General features: G+C 48.3%; 1 protein-coding gene across 1 annotated transcript in view; it reads right to left on the bottom strand.

The window, feature by feature from the left end:
* The window catches only part of SRPX (sushi repeat containing protein X-linked), a 74852-nt gene extending 69698 nt beyond the window's left edge, over nucleotides 1-5154 (bottom strand). The window contains exon 1 of the mRNA XM_065421462.1: nucleotides 5076-5154. Coding sequence (XP_065277534.1) covers nucleotides 5076-5154 — 79 coding nt within the window. The remainder of the gene's footprint in view (nucleotides 1-5075) is intronic.
* Between the last annotated feature and the right edge of the window lie 9000 nt (nucleotides 5155-14154).

Genomic DNA, 14154 nt, shown 5'->3' with positions numbered 1-14154 from the left:
GGTGATTAGCAAAGTGATAGGAAAATACAGGAGTATGTGAATATCCCATAGAATTATCCAAACAAGGTTAAAGTAATCTTGACCTGAGTAGTTTTTACTGCACACCATCAGAACCATCAACTGCTATTCAGAGACTTTTTTTCACAATGCCTTGATTAAAGTATTTGGAGCGTGGTGTGTAGAATACTGTCAGAGCCAGCGCTAGGCATAAGCAAACTAGGAAATTGTTTAGGTTCCTGAGCAGCTCAAGGCGCCCCCCATTCTCTTTTTAAGCATGTGTCGTGGGGAGGGCCCAAAATATTCCTGCTTAGGGCCCCCGAAGGGCGAGCACTGCTTCTGAATACTGTATACTGTTGAATTCAGAATATGGGGCCCAGAAACACAGCATTGCTAATAAGTTGGCAAGCTGAACTGTCTCACTTCAAGAGCAGTAGCCAAAACAAACTATTTTCCATGTTTAGGTAACAAATTATTATTGAAATAACAGAAGCTCTGCCTGGATCCAACACAGGGTGCTTTTCTTTATCAGCAGAAATGACCAATTACCAATTTTTTTGACTGTAAAAATGGATGTACAGTATGATTTGTTTGTATTTAAGATAGCATTGACACCAATGAGATTTTTTAACTCGTCACTTAAAAGCCTATCCTTGTCTACTCAAAGGTGTTCCATATTTAACAGCTGACCATTCTAGATTAAAGTAACTCCGGGGAGAAAAGAAAACACATTTACAATTACAGTAGATTTTATATTTACCAAAAAGAAATATTTGAGAAGAAAACAAATACATTTTTAATATATTAAATGATAAGGCCAATGGAATGTGTAATCTTTTAACTATACAGTAGGTTTATCAATACAGTTGCTGCTGATTTTCACTGCCTCAGAGTCTTCGCCACTACAAGTAAAAGGAAAACTGGATTTTCAAATGCAATGAAAGCTGAAACAAGCACACCACTGTGCGGTCAACTCAAACATTATGGGCAAAGACTTGGATTTTTGAAGTCTGGGTAAGCAGAGACTGGACACAGAGCAGTAGCGACATGTTCGGGCTTTAAGAAGAAAGCCAAACACTGGATATTAGCATTTTCATGCAGACCAGTTAAAGAATAGCATCAAGATGACCTGCAATGTAAGGCACTCAGTTGTCCTCCCAAGCAAAGAAACAGTTTGGCAGCAGCAACTCTCACAGAAATGGCAGGGCAGATATTTCTGTTGACTTCATTGAATTAGCAATTGATGTTTCTAATATCTTAGTGTTTATTACAGAAACAATGCAAATTTGTGTTCCAGCATCTTTGTGTTGGAAGGAAATTAACTGAAACATGCTAACAAAAATAGGCAAATTTCAGCTCATTATAATAGTCACATATCTAATTTTACTATCCCCAAAGATCAGGACTATTGTTCAAGCAAAGAATGCTCCTGGACCCAAAAAACAATTTATATCACCAATGAGCAGAGGTTCTACAGTTATAGATTCCTGGATTGCATTATGAATCACACTTACCTGTTTACTGCTTCTATCTTCTGTGGTCCTAGAGAAATACATCCTTAGCTGAATTGACAAATACCCATTAGTTTTGAACAGCTTTGTTTTTGTGCATTAATTTCAGATGGGTAGATCTGTATTAAGCTGCTACTGTAGGTCAGTTTACACCAGGGGTCGGCAACCTTTCAGAAGTGGTGTGCCGAGTCTTCATTTATTCACTCTAATTTAAGGTTTTGCGTGCCGGTAATACATTGTAACATTTTTAGAAGGTCTCTTTCTATAAGTCTATATTATATAACTAAACTATTGTATGTAAAGTAAACAAGGTTTTCAAAATGTTTAAGAAGCGTCATTTAAAATTAAATCAAAATGCTGATCTTACGCCACCAGCCTGCTCAGCTCGCTGCCAGCCTGGGGTTCTGTTCACCTAGGCCGGCAGCGGGCTGAGCAGGGCCTGCGGCTGGGACCCCAGACCTGGGGGGGGGGGGGGGAAGTGTTTCAGGGGTCAGGGCAGAGGGCTGGGGGAGGGGGTTCAGGGCAGAAGGCTGGGGTGTGTGTGTGGGGGGGGTTCAGGGATCAGGGCAGAGGGCTGGAGTGGGGGGGTGTAGGGCAGAAGGCTGGGTGTGGGGGGCATTCAAGGGTCAGGGCAGAGGGCTGGGAGTGTGGGGGGGGTGCAGGGCAAAAGGCTGGGTGTGGGGGGGGTGCAAGGGTCAGGGCAGAGGGCTGGGTGTGTGGGGGGGTGCAGGGCAGAAGGCTGGGTGTGTGGGGGGTTCAAGGGTCAGGTCAGAGGGCTGTGGGCGGTGCAGGGCAGAAGGCTGGGTGTGTGTGGGGGGGGGCTTTCAGGGATCAGGGCAGAGGGCTGGAGTGGGGGGGTGTAGGGCAGAAGGCTGGGTGTGGGGGGCATTCAAGGGTCAGGGCAGAGGGCTGGGAGTGTGGGGGGGTGCAGGGCAAAAGGCTGGGTGTGTGGGGGGGTTCAAGGGTCAGGGCAGAGGGCTGGGTGTGGGGGGGGGTGCAGGGCAGAAGGCTGGGTGTGTGTGGGGTTCAAGGGTCAGATCAGAGGGCTGTGGGCGGTGCAGGGCAGAAGGCTAGGTGTGTGTGGGGGGGGGTTCAGGGATCAGGGCAGAGGGCTGGAGTGGGGGGGGTGTAGGGCAGAAGGCTGGGTGTGGGGGGCATTCAAGGGTCAGGGCAGAGGGCTGGGAGTGTGTGGGGGGGTGCAGGGCAAAAGGCTGTGTGTGGGGGGGTTCAAGGGTCAGGGCAGAGGGCTGGGTGTGTGGGGGGGTGCAGGGCAGAAGGCTGGGTGTGTGGGGGGTTCAAGGGTCAGGTCAGAGGGCTGTGGGCGGTGCAGGGCAGAAGGCTGGGTGTGTGTTGGGGTGTGAGGGGTTCAGGGCAGAGGGCTGGGGGTGTGGGGGGGTGCAGGGCAGAAGGCTGGGGGTGTGTTGGGGTGTGGGGGGTTCAGGGCAGAGGGCTGGGAGGTGTGGGGGGTGCAGGGCAGAAGGCTGAGTGTATGGGGGGGTTCGAGGGGCAGGGCAGAGGGCTGGGAGTATGGGGGTGCAGGGCAGAAGGCTGAGTGTGTGGGGCAGGTTCAGGGCAGAGGGATGGGGCTGTGGGGGTGCAGGCAGAAGGCTGGGTGTGTGTTGGGGGGTTCAGGGCAGAGGGCTGGGGGGTGTGGGGGTGCAGGGCAGAAGGCTGAGTGTGTGCGGGGGGGTCAGGGCAGAGGGCTGGGGTGCTCCCAGCCCCCTGCTCTGAGCGGCTCATGGCAGAGGACTGGAACTGAGCCCCCGTTCCCCCAGGCTCTCTCCCTACCTCTCTCTGCCTCCTCTACGGAGCTGTGTGCATGCTGCTGCTCTTCCCCCGCCCCCTTGCTAGGGCCATCAGCTGATTGGCTCAGGGAAGGAGAGGAGGAGGGGCCGGAAAGCACCATGCTGGGGGAAGAAGCGGGGGAGGGAGGAAGCTTGGCTGCCGCAGAACCAAGCTTCTGCCTCCTGCCCCCGCAGGGGAGAGCAGGGGGGGGGGGGGGAGGGCTGAGTGGGGCTGGGGGCCGGGACCGCGGCAGGGAGCTGTGTGCCACTCAAAATCGGCTTGCATGCCGTGTTTGGCACGCGTGCCGTAGGTTGCCGATCCCTGGTTTACACTGTTACCATCTTGACATACCTTAATTTGGCAAGATAGCTGTTTTAAAGGAGCAGACAGCTACAGACTCTGATTTCCTTTTGCCTGAGGAATGAACCCAAATTTCAGTTTCCAGCTTAAAACTTGATAAAACACATGTGATACTTTGAGAATGACAGCATTAGAATAAGTGCAGTACTGTTTTTTAGGAGTATGATGGCTATAACATACCTATTTATGGTCCAGTTGTGGCACTTCACAAGATTATTCTAAAATACTTTTAGTTAATTAACCTTTAATTAAATTAAAACAATTAACAAAAACAAACAAAAGCAACCTGCTGTAACCACTAAGAAGCAAAACTACATCACCATGCAAACTTTTTGTCCTTGAAAATGTAAACTAAGATTAACCCTCTTTGTGCCCAGACACAGATGGGATATGGGGAAGGGAAGCTAGATGAAGAAATCCTCAGTAACCCTATATTGAGTACTGAGATCCTTAAAGAACATTGGGAAGCTGAGAGGTCCCACATTTGCCCTTCTCCTCACCTAAAAATACCACAGACGTTCCATGCTCCTTACATGGGCTTCTATGTGCACCTTAACTGTCTTCCACCAGCTTTACAGGAAAAAGGTGTGATGAGTCAAGGTACCATACCATTAGGCCTGCATCAACAGACCAGGAAATCCAGAGCACTGGGTAGATATGCTGGCTTTGGTCCCCTAATTTAAGTGTTATTGTAGCCATCATTTTGGAAGGCTGATAACCTTTGACACATGAATATGCATTGTGGTACCACCATCGACACTGTCTCTTTAAGGAGTTTAAAACAAAAAAATTGCATGTTTTAAAAACAAATAATCCAAAACTCTGTCACAGAGAATTTTATTTAACCTTTTTTAAGCCACTTTTTTTTCAGAACCAGCAATTTAAAAAAAAATAGGTGTGCAGACCTCCTGCAGATTCCCATAGAGCAAGTAAGTAGCAAACACTATTTCAAGAGCCCTCTTCTGATAGCTTTTATGATACTGGTACAAATGCGAGGGAGCTAAAAGAACAAGAAAGGCTTTGTTCAATTCAGTGCCATTAGAAACACAAAGTAAATCCATGTTTGCCAAATAAAATAGCACACATTTGTCAAACAGTAAGAGGGTGCCACAAAGAATGGAAAATCAATAAAGATTAAAAAGCCATTAAAAAGCAGATGACACTGGGCTTGCATTTCTGTAAAAACATGTGTAGATCACTTAACATTTTACTAGTGCAAACTAAGAGATCCCATATGTTATCTCTCCCCCACATCGCCAGGACTGTACTTTCTTCAGAAAGGGCTGACTTCAATGGAAATACAGAAAGCCTTTCCAGGCTAGTAACTCTGCCTCTCACTGTCTAGTTTGTGCAGGGCTTAGTCCTGGAAAGATGAGTGACTTCAATTTCAATAAAGGAAGGGAGAAGGAGTTGCAACACTGCCTGCCAGGGCAACAAGAAATGCCCAGCACGCCTCTGCAGTCTCCTGCAGTGCCGGTGAAGTAAAGTTAGAAGTTTGCATGAGTTTGTGCAGGAGATTTTTCACAGCTACTCCCACGTCAACAGACCAGCGTTTGAATGAACGCGAGGAGCCCAGGCAGGGGACCGCTCCTGGGTCTATCTGTGCGCAGGGAAATCAAGGCACGCTGGTATCCCGCTCCCGTCCCAACTCAAGTCACACAGCAGGCTGGGGGAGGGGGCGCTGGGCTGCGCAGGGGAGCAGCCAAGCTAACACCTGGCGAAGGGCGGGGGGGATTGGCGAGGGAGGACTCCGCCCGGAGTCCAGGAGGCCAGCAGGGCGCACCTAGGCTGGGTCAGGGGAGGCTAGAAAGGGACGGGCACAAGGTCCCTCTCCGGGGAGCCTGGCCAGGGGCTGTTGCTGCAAAGGAAGGCGAGTGACTGCGGAGCCCCTGCCCCGCTGCTTCCCTCCTCTCTGCAGCAGCGTCTCAGGGTTGGGAGCCCCGGCGCCCCGCTCCCCTACCTTCGTACGCGAGGCTCAGGCACACGCCCAAGGCCAGCAGCAAGGCTAAGCAGAGCGAGCGGCTCCCCATGTTGCGCGGCTGAGTCCCGTCCCCGCTGGAGGCTGAGAGACTAAGGGGGCAGGCGGAGGAGCGGGACAGAGACATTCTCCGAGCGGGCTCGGGGGCTCAGCGGCAAACTCCTCCTCCTGCTGCCGCCGCAGCTCTGAGCTCCCCCAGCCCGCGCCCCCCCCGCGGCCCGGGACGCCGAGCGGAGCTGCAGGGAGCCTGTGGCCCAGCTGCCTTCCCAGCCTCTCCCGCCAAGTCTCACTCCTTTCAGATCCCTTTGAAAGCGGCTCTGGGTTCTCCCCTCGGGCGGATTTTGCAAGAGTTTCTGCAGGAGCCATGGACGCTCAGCCCTGATCGCTGGCTGTTCTTCTCCGCTCTCCCTCCTGGAAACGATCAAAGCCCCACACCCCAGGGCCATGCCCCGTCCTGGGCAGACAATACCTACCTCTGACAGACAGCTCGGGGGACTCTCTCTGTTACACCTTGCCCACACTGGCATAGCTCGGCCTGTCTGCAAGGGACTAGTAGTGAACTGAAAGGATTTTGTTACAGCCTTCTTCCATCCCTCCCCCCAGTAAAATCACAAGACAAAGGATCCCACCCTGATAGTAAATTGCAGTGTGTATGCTTGGGACCCCCACCACATGGCTTAGGTCTCAATCCCCAGACTCTGAAATGAGGGACATCATTTTTTTTCTTGAACACACTGTTGTTTTTTAAATTACATACAAGCTTGTAAATAGCCTGGAGCGTCTTACAATGGAACTAAACGATTCTGGGTACTAAAAGCACGTTATGAGGAAATCCACTATTTAAAAGAAAAAGACCATTTGTTCTGATCATAGAATATTAGAAATGAAGAGATGCAAGGGACCCTGAGAGGCCATTAAGTCCAGCTCCCTGCTGACCCAGCCCCGTGCTGAGGCAGGGCCACATTTACTATATTTTGCATCAGAGACCCCCAGTCTTCCCTCCCTGTCTCTGTCCCCTGTGTCAGTGACCCTCAGAACACCCTCTCCTCTGTTTCCCATGTCAGAGACATTCGCCCCAAATGGGGCCTGCACAAGCTATCCACACCCATCGCCCAGCTTGCTCCCCAGCAAACTTTCTCAGCTGCATGCTACCCTAGAAGGGAGTGGGACAGAGGCAGCACCATATGTATCAGGCAAGGTGGAGGTATCTGCCACTGGGTGTGGTTGTGTCCAGGTGCCAAAGTGGGACTTTCCAATGGCAATGTGGGACCGAAGGACAACTTTACAAATCAGGGCCAGTTGTGGGATGTCCTGCTCTATGTGGGACACTTGAGAGGGATGCCATCTGGCATTGACTCAGCAATTTGCAAGCTGGGACCACTACCCTCTTTAGTGTGGGAACAGTGGGAGGAAACTTGCCATGAGATCTCCTTCCACCTCCACTAGTGATTACCAGTCCAGATCCCCTTTCAGGAGCTGTATGAGGGGAAGGCAATATGCTACTAGTTCCAATCCCTTCTCTGGCAACAGTGGACCAGAGAAAGAAGCAAATGGGTGCCAGCTCAGAGCCCCTCCTGTAACAGCAGTGGGACAAGAGGGATGGCACTTATTGCCAGTTTAGGCCTGGAAAATTCCATTCCCCACAGCCCCCATTTCAGATGTCCTGCACTTGAGCTGCTTTGGTTGCTCAGAAGATTGCAGTATTGCCAACCTCCAGTGCTCAAAAGTCATGAATCAAGCCCCCCAAATCATGAGATTTTTAAAAAGTTTTTTTGGGGAGTGGGAGGTATTTGCCCTTGGGTTTTGAGGTACTAGGCTGCTCTTCTGTCACATTTTCAGGCTTTCCTCCATAAGCAGAAGGGTCAGAAACTTTACTTTGTTTTTTTAAATGAAAGCTGAGATTCTCATGTACAGTAACTCCTCGCTTAACATTGTGGTTATGTTCCTGAAAAATGCGACTTTAAGCGAAACGATGTTAAGCAAATCCAATTTCCCCATAAGAATTAATGTAAATAGGGCGGGTTAGGTTCCAGGGAAATTTTTTTCACCAGACAAAAGACTATACAGTAATCACTAATCTAAAAGAGTTGGGACTTTAAGGAAAATATCAAAGTTCGCAAAACTTGTGATAAAAATCATGGGAATTGGCAAAACTGTGGGTTGGCAGTAGCTAGAATAAGAACTCACCTTCCCCCACCCTAGAAAGGAAGCATCTGATGTGGGTAAAATAATGTTGAAGGGATAGTGTAAGGGAGTGGGGTCCTGCTGGCATGTAGCCTTCAAAGACAGTGAAGGCCAAGGTCAGGCTTGACAAAGCCCTGGCTGGGATGATTTAGTTGGGGGTTGGTCCTGCTTTGAGCAGGGGGTTGGACTAGATGACCTCCTGAGGTCTCTCCAACCCTGATATTCTATGATTCTAAGATTGTAAAAGGAGAGAGATTCCAGCCAAGACCTGGGAGCAGGTCAAGACAACAGCAGGATTTGGAGCAGGCCTCTGCAGAACAGGGAAAGGTGCCAAACTGGGGGAGGGAGTTTTCTTTTTCTGATTTTTTTTTTAAAGGGCATCAGTTTTCTCATGGAGGATAGTCACTCCTCAGAGAGCGATGTTTCAAAACAAAGGAGAGAAACTAAAACCAGGTCACTGCACATAAATCCTCCATAGTAGGATCCACAGAGGAGTGTCAGAGGCTGGGCTAAAAGATCAGGGGTATCATGGTCCCCGTGTGTGTTTGCGTATGTCCTTTAAACCAACATGTTATCTACCCACATGCAGATTATTCTTGCCAAGAATAGGATTAATCTGCACAAACAGAGTAGTGTTGTACCAGGAACCATTGCCAGTAGAATCAAGGATGTAAAATTTCTTACAGATAATTTCTATCCTCCTAGCAGTGTCCCCCCAAGTTCCTGACATCTGGGCTGCTCTTCTCTTTTTGCAGCTCACACAGGCAGATCAGAGTTTTGGAGCTGCATGGTCTGGCCACGCCTTCTCAGTTCCAGCTTCCTTACAGATGAGTTATTCCCAAACTGTAGAATTTGCATAACATCATTAATAACAAATAACAAAGTAACTACCGGTATATACTTAAGACCAAAGAAGACGGTCCACTTAGTATCTGAACCTTGACTCATGAGCCATCCAGGATGAGTAGAATTGTGGGAGATGCTACTACCAGAAAGGAAATTATCAGCAATAAATTTTCCATTCTGTAGCCCAGTATCTCCCATAGTTCTTGACATCTGGGAAGTAGCGAGCAATGAACAGATGTAAGGAGGGTTATAGAAAAGGTCAGAAAAAGGAAAACAATATCCCTCCCCATCCATATTTTATTAAAGTGCAAAATAATTTCTGGGCCATACCACAGCATCTTCCTGCCAAAGGAAGTCCACCTTGTAGTTATTGATAAAAATGGTAGCATTTGACCAGGTGATTGCCTTACAAATTTCTGCTGTGGTGGATGCATTAGCTCTTTCTGCCCACGAAGTTGCCAGGGATCGAGTGTGCCCTGAACCCCTTTGGAACCAGAATCTCCAATGCCTTGTACACTTCCACAATGCATAGTCTAATCCACCTAGCAACAGACGACTTGCAAGCTCTGAGTCCTTGGCATTTCAGATGAAAGGATACAAACAGGGCACCTGATCTCCTCATGGACTCTGTGTTTGAAGTAAATTTTCAGAGCCCTTCTGATAACTAAGGTGTGCCACCTCTGCTCAGTGGATGCTGTGGCACTGGACAGAATGAAGATACAGTAGAACCTCAGAGTTATGAACACTAGAGTTACAAACTGACCAGTCAACTACACACATTTGGAACTGGAAATACACAATCTGGCAGCAACAGAGATCCCCCCCCAAAAAGCAGCAGCAGCAGCAAATACAGTACAGTACTGAGTTAAACATAAACTACTAAAAAAAAATGGAAAGCAGCATTTTAATTCTGCACAGTAAAGTTTCAAAGCTGTATTAAGTCAATGTTCAGTTGTAAACTTTTGAAAGAACAACCATAATGTTTTGTTCAGAATTACGAACATTTCAGAGTTACGAACAACCTCCATTCCCGAGGTGTCCGTAACTCTGAGGTTCTACTGTAGAGCCATCTCTTGGGAAGTGTGGAACAATGTGGAAAGAAAACTTCACTTTCGGGATAAACGATTCAAGAGTTCTGAGCATCACCTTCTCCTCATGAAACATGCAGTAAAGATTCTGTGTAGGGAGCACTGCCAGCTCCAACAGTCACCTGGCCGACATAATGGCCAGCAGATAACAAGTTTTGATAGACAAATAAAATGCTGACACTGACATCAGTGGTTTAAAGGGATGGTTTGTCAGGACTCTCAGTACAAGTCCTACTTGGGAAAAAGAGGTCCAATTGACTAATCGGACTGTCCTACAGAATCTGGCTACCTGGGGGTTCTCTGCCACAGAACCTGCAGATCCTGTGAACATCACACTACTAAGGGAAGACACCTGATTTACAGTGTTGCTAGGTTGGAGACCTTTGTCAAAGCCAAAACCAAGATAGCCAGAATTCCTGAATTTCTAGGGCTTGCTTCGTGTTCCTGGCACCAGCCCCAAAACTTGGTCCAGACAGAGGAGTATGTTTTCAAAGTAAATATTCTTTGAGAAGAAAGAAGTGTTCTGATGACACTGGAGGACAGACCCAACGATACTAGAGCTTCCCTTTCAACAGCCAGGCTGTTAGATGCCGCCGGTTCAGTTCTGGATGAAGCAGAGGACCTTGTGAGAGGATGTCCTATGTCTTTCGGAGCTAGAGAGGTGGTCCCAATTTCAGCTCTATCAGGTCCGAAAACCAGGGTCTCCTCAGCCAAAGTGGGGTTACCAATATTACTGTCTCTTGTTCTCGCTTTATTTTCTGGACCATCTTCCCTAATAATGGGAAAGGTGGAAATACACAGAGGAGGCCCTAAGGCCATCTGTGTGATAGGGCATATGTCCCCATGGATCTGGGGTCCACTTTTCTATAGTGAAGTACTTTGGTCTCTTCATGTTAACATGGTTCACACATAAGTTGGTTGAGGGCAGGCGGAATAATTAGACGATTAACTCAAACACTACCTGAGTCAGGCACCACTCAGAGTTGTTCACCTTGCACCTGCTGAGCCAGTCTGCCTTCTGGTTCAGGTCTCCCTTTATGTGAACTATCCTGAGGGAGAGGAGAGAATGCTCCACCCACTGCACGTTTTCCATTGCTTCATCGTGTAGTGCTGGGCTTCTTCTTCCCCTCCTGAGTTGTTCAAATATGTGACCGTGGTAGTGTTGTCTGACTGAATCAGAGCATGGTTCCTGTCTAGGCTGGACTGGAACCTTCATAGTGTCACCATGACCGCTCTCCGTTCTAAAAGGTTTGTTCTGCGGGTCCTTTCCTCCAGGTTTTAGATGCCTTGAGCTGTTTGGGAGCCCAGGTATGCTCCCCAGCCCTCCAGGCTGGCATCAGTTGTAATTATCAGGGGATCTGGAAGGCATATGGGGGTGCCCTTGCAGACATTGCCCTGGGCTGATCACCATTTGATCACCTGTGTCAGAACCCGCACTTGATCGGTCCAAGTGTCCCCCACATACTTTTAAGATAAAGCCTTGAAGGCACCTGATGTGTGATTACCCCCACGGAATGATCCCCAAGCATGATACTAGGAGGCTTAGGAGTTGAAGGGCCAGTGCAATACTGGGTCTCTTAAAGTTCCAAAACAAATGCGAGGAGATCTTGAATCTTCTGGTACCTCTCTAGAGATGGATATATCCTTGCTATCCAAGTGTCTGTGCCCACTGCCGTCTGAGTTATTTGGGTGGACAGAATCAAGGAACTTTTCTTGATGCTGATAATAAAGCCATGCCTCTGCAGGAGATTCAAGGTCAATTATGTAGCTCTGTGGGCTGCTGCTTGGGATGGAGCACTGATTAAGATGTCACCCAGAAAGGGTTTCCAGTGGATCCCCTGTGACCTGACTCTGGGTATGATCACCACCTTTGTAAAGACCGGGGGGGAGAGGGGGGAGGGGAGTGTTTGGCAAGGATGAGTAAAATGGGACAGGGATGACACCATAGAGCAGTGGTTCCCAAACTTTAACAACCCACGAACCCCTTTCACTAAAATTTCAAGTTTCGTGAACCCCCTCCTAAAAATGAATATTTCCAGGGATTTTCTCCCTTACCTCAGCATAAATTATAAAAGCAGTGATCTTGGAAATACACCTCTACCCCAATATAACGCGACCCGATATAACACGAATTCGGATATAACGCGGTAAAGCAGTGCTCCGGGGGAGGGGGGGGGGCTGCGTGCTCCAGCGGATCAAAGCAAGTTCGATATAACGCGGTTTCACCTATAACGTGGTAAGATTTTTTGGCTCCCGAGGACAGTGTTATATCGAGGTAGAGGTGTATAAAGTTTGTTTTTATGACATGCTTATTACACACTATTTATTATTATTTATCATTACAGTATTTGTATTACATTATGAAAACGGCAACACTCTTCCAAGATCTCACTTTTGTAGCTTGTATCACTTTTGATTAAGCCTGTTATAAGACAAGGCTCCTATCAGAGGCACCAGTAGAAAAAAGGGGTGCGGGGGCAAAGCCCCCATGCACCCCAGGGCCTGGGGGGCACCGCTGGAAAAGTAAGGAGGCCCACAGGGGCTGCCAGAAAAAAAAGGGAGGGACCCGTGAGGGGGCGTGCTGACGCAGGGGCGGCACGTGACCCGCGTCGCCCCCCCCGTACTGGTGCCTCTGGCTCCTATGTTTCATCAAGGAGTATCAGATGTGAAACAGCATGAAGTATTTAAGAAGCTAACTCGAAGAGTTTCTCCTACACAAGCATTCAGGTCTTGAGCAGTCCAGGCAAACAATACATGTTACAACAAAACTTAAACTTGTTCTTCAGAATAATTTAAAAACAACACTAGCAGCCTATTTAATTTTAAAAACAGCAAAAAAATCCACCTCCTTTTCTATTTTGTATAAGAAGTCTTGAAGTTTAAATCTCCTCAGTGTGAAAAATATGCTTGCTTTGATCTGCTTAGCTCTTGGAAGTCCCCAAGGCTCCGGGCTGCTGGCCCCATGCTGCCCGGGGTCCCTATGGACAGCTCTGTCCGCCATTAGGGAATTTTTTCCCGAGAACCCCCTGTAACATTTCATGAACCTCCAGGGGTTCACGAACCTCAGTTTGGGAATCACTGCCATAGAGGTTAGGATCTCTCTCCAGAACTTCAATTTCTTCGTCCACTTGTTGAGCCTTTTGAGATCTAGAATGGCTTGGATCCCACCCTGTTCACTTCTGAATGATAAAGAAGATGGAATAGCACCCTGAGAATCTTTCTTCTGAGGGCATACTCTATTACTCCCATACCTGGGAGGTGAGAACTCTCGTTCTGGATTAGATCATGCTTTACAGGATCATTCAAGATGGGGACTGGATGAAAAACAGATGGGGTGGAGCCTGTAACTCAAGGGCATATCCCTGCCTCCCTATCTCCCTGACTCACTGGTCTGGGATCAAAGCAATCCGTTCCTCCAGGAAATAGGAAATCTCTGCCCCCAAGCTTCAGCTTCAAATCTGGGCGGAGACCTATGCAGTCTTTGTCATAAAGAGGCTTTGGGAGCGGCAAGGGTCTCTTGGGCTTTTCCTTCTAAGCCACAGTTCCACGGCTTTCCTCTGGAGAACCTGCTTATCTCTTTGCTGGTATTTCTGTAAGGATGAAGGCCAAAAGGAATGCCTGTGTTTGAAGGCCAGGCTGTACGCTCTCTTAAAGGCCTGGTGTGGCATTGGAAGGGACTGTTTAGATTTTGCAGCATTGTCTGCCACTAGCTTGTCTCCAAAAAGCAGGGCTTTGTGAATTTGGCAGAGCACAGCGTCTGTTTTGAGAGGCTATCCACCTTCCAGGGACAGAGCTCTCAGTGGCACTGGGTCACTGAGCTGGAGGCCATGGCTTTAGCTGAAAATCTCATCATGTCCACTGAGGCATCAACAATGAATGCTGTTGCCAGGGAAACTTTCTTTAAAATAGTGGCGAAGTCAGGTTGATCTCGATCCTTGAGGGCTCTGAGATCTTCCAGCCAGGAGAGTGATGCCCTCGCAAACCAAGTACATGCAAGGGATGCTCTGAAGGAGGTTAAGGAGGCCTCAAAGTCTTTTTTGAGAGTGTCCTTCATTTTTCTATCGGTGGGGGGTCCTTACGATAGAACTCCCTTTCTGAAGGGATAACAGTATCTTTAGCCAGGCAGACCCTGGGAGCATCAACCTTTCATAGCTCAGTAATTGGGACTTTTGGTTCCCCTGTATCCCATAGAATTTAATATCATTTCTGTTAATGTACTTGCCCCTATCTGGCTTATCCCATTCATCCCGGATTACTTCCTTGAAGGAGGAGTGTAGGGGAATCACGGCCTCGGGGGAGGATTTTGACGAGAGAAATTAGCTCAGAGGCTTATCCTTGGGATTTTTTTCAGGTTGAATATGAATAGTGGATACAACCTTGTTTCACATGGCCTCAAATTACTCAG

This window comes from Emys orbicularis, chromosome 1, assembly GCF_028017835.1.
Source record: "Emys orbicularis isolate rEmyOrb1 chromosome 1, rEmyOrb1.hap1, whole genome shotgun sequence".
Lineage (NCBI taxonomy): Eukaryota > Metazoa > Chordata > Testudines > Emydidae > Emys > Emys orbicularis.
Note: the sequence above shows the minus strand (reverse complement) of the source record. Positions and strands in the feature narration are given on the sequence as shown.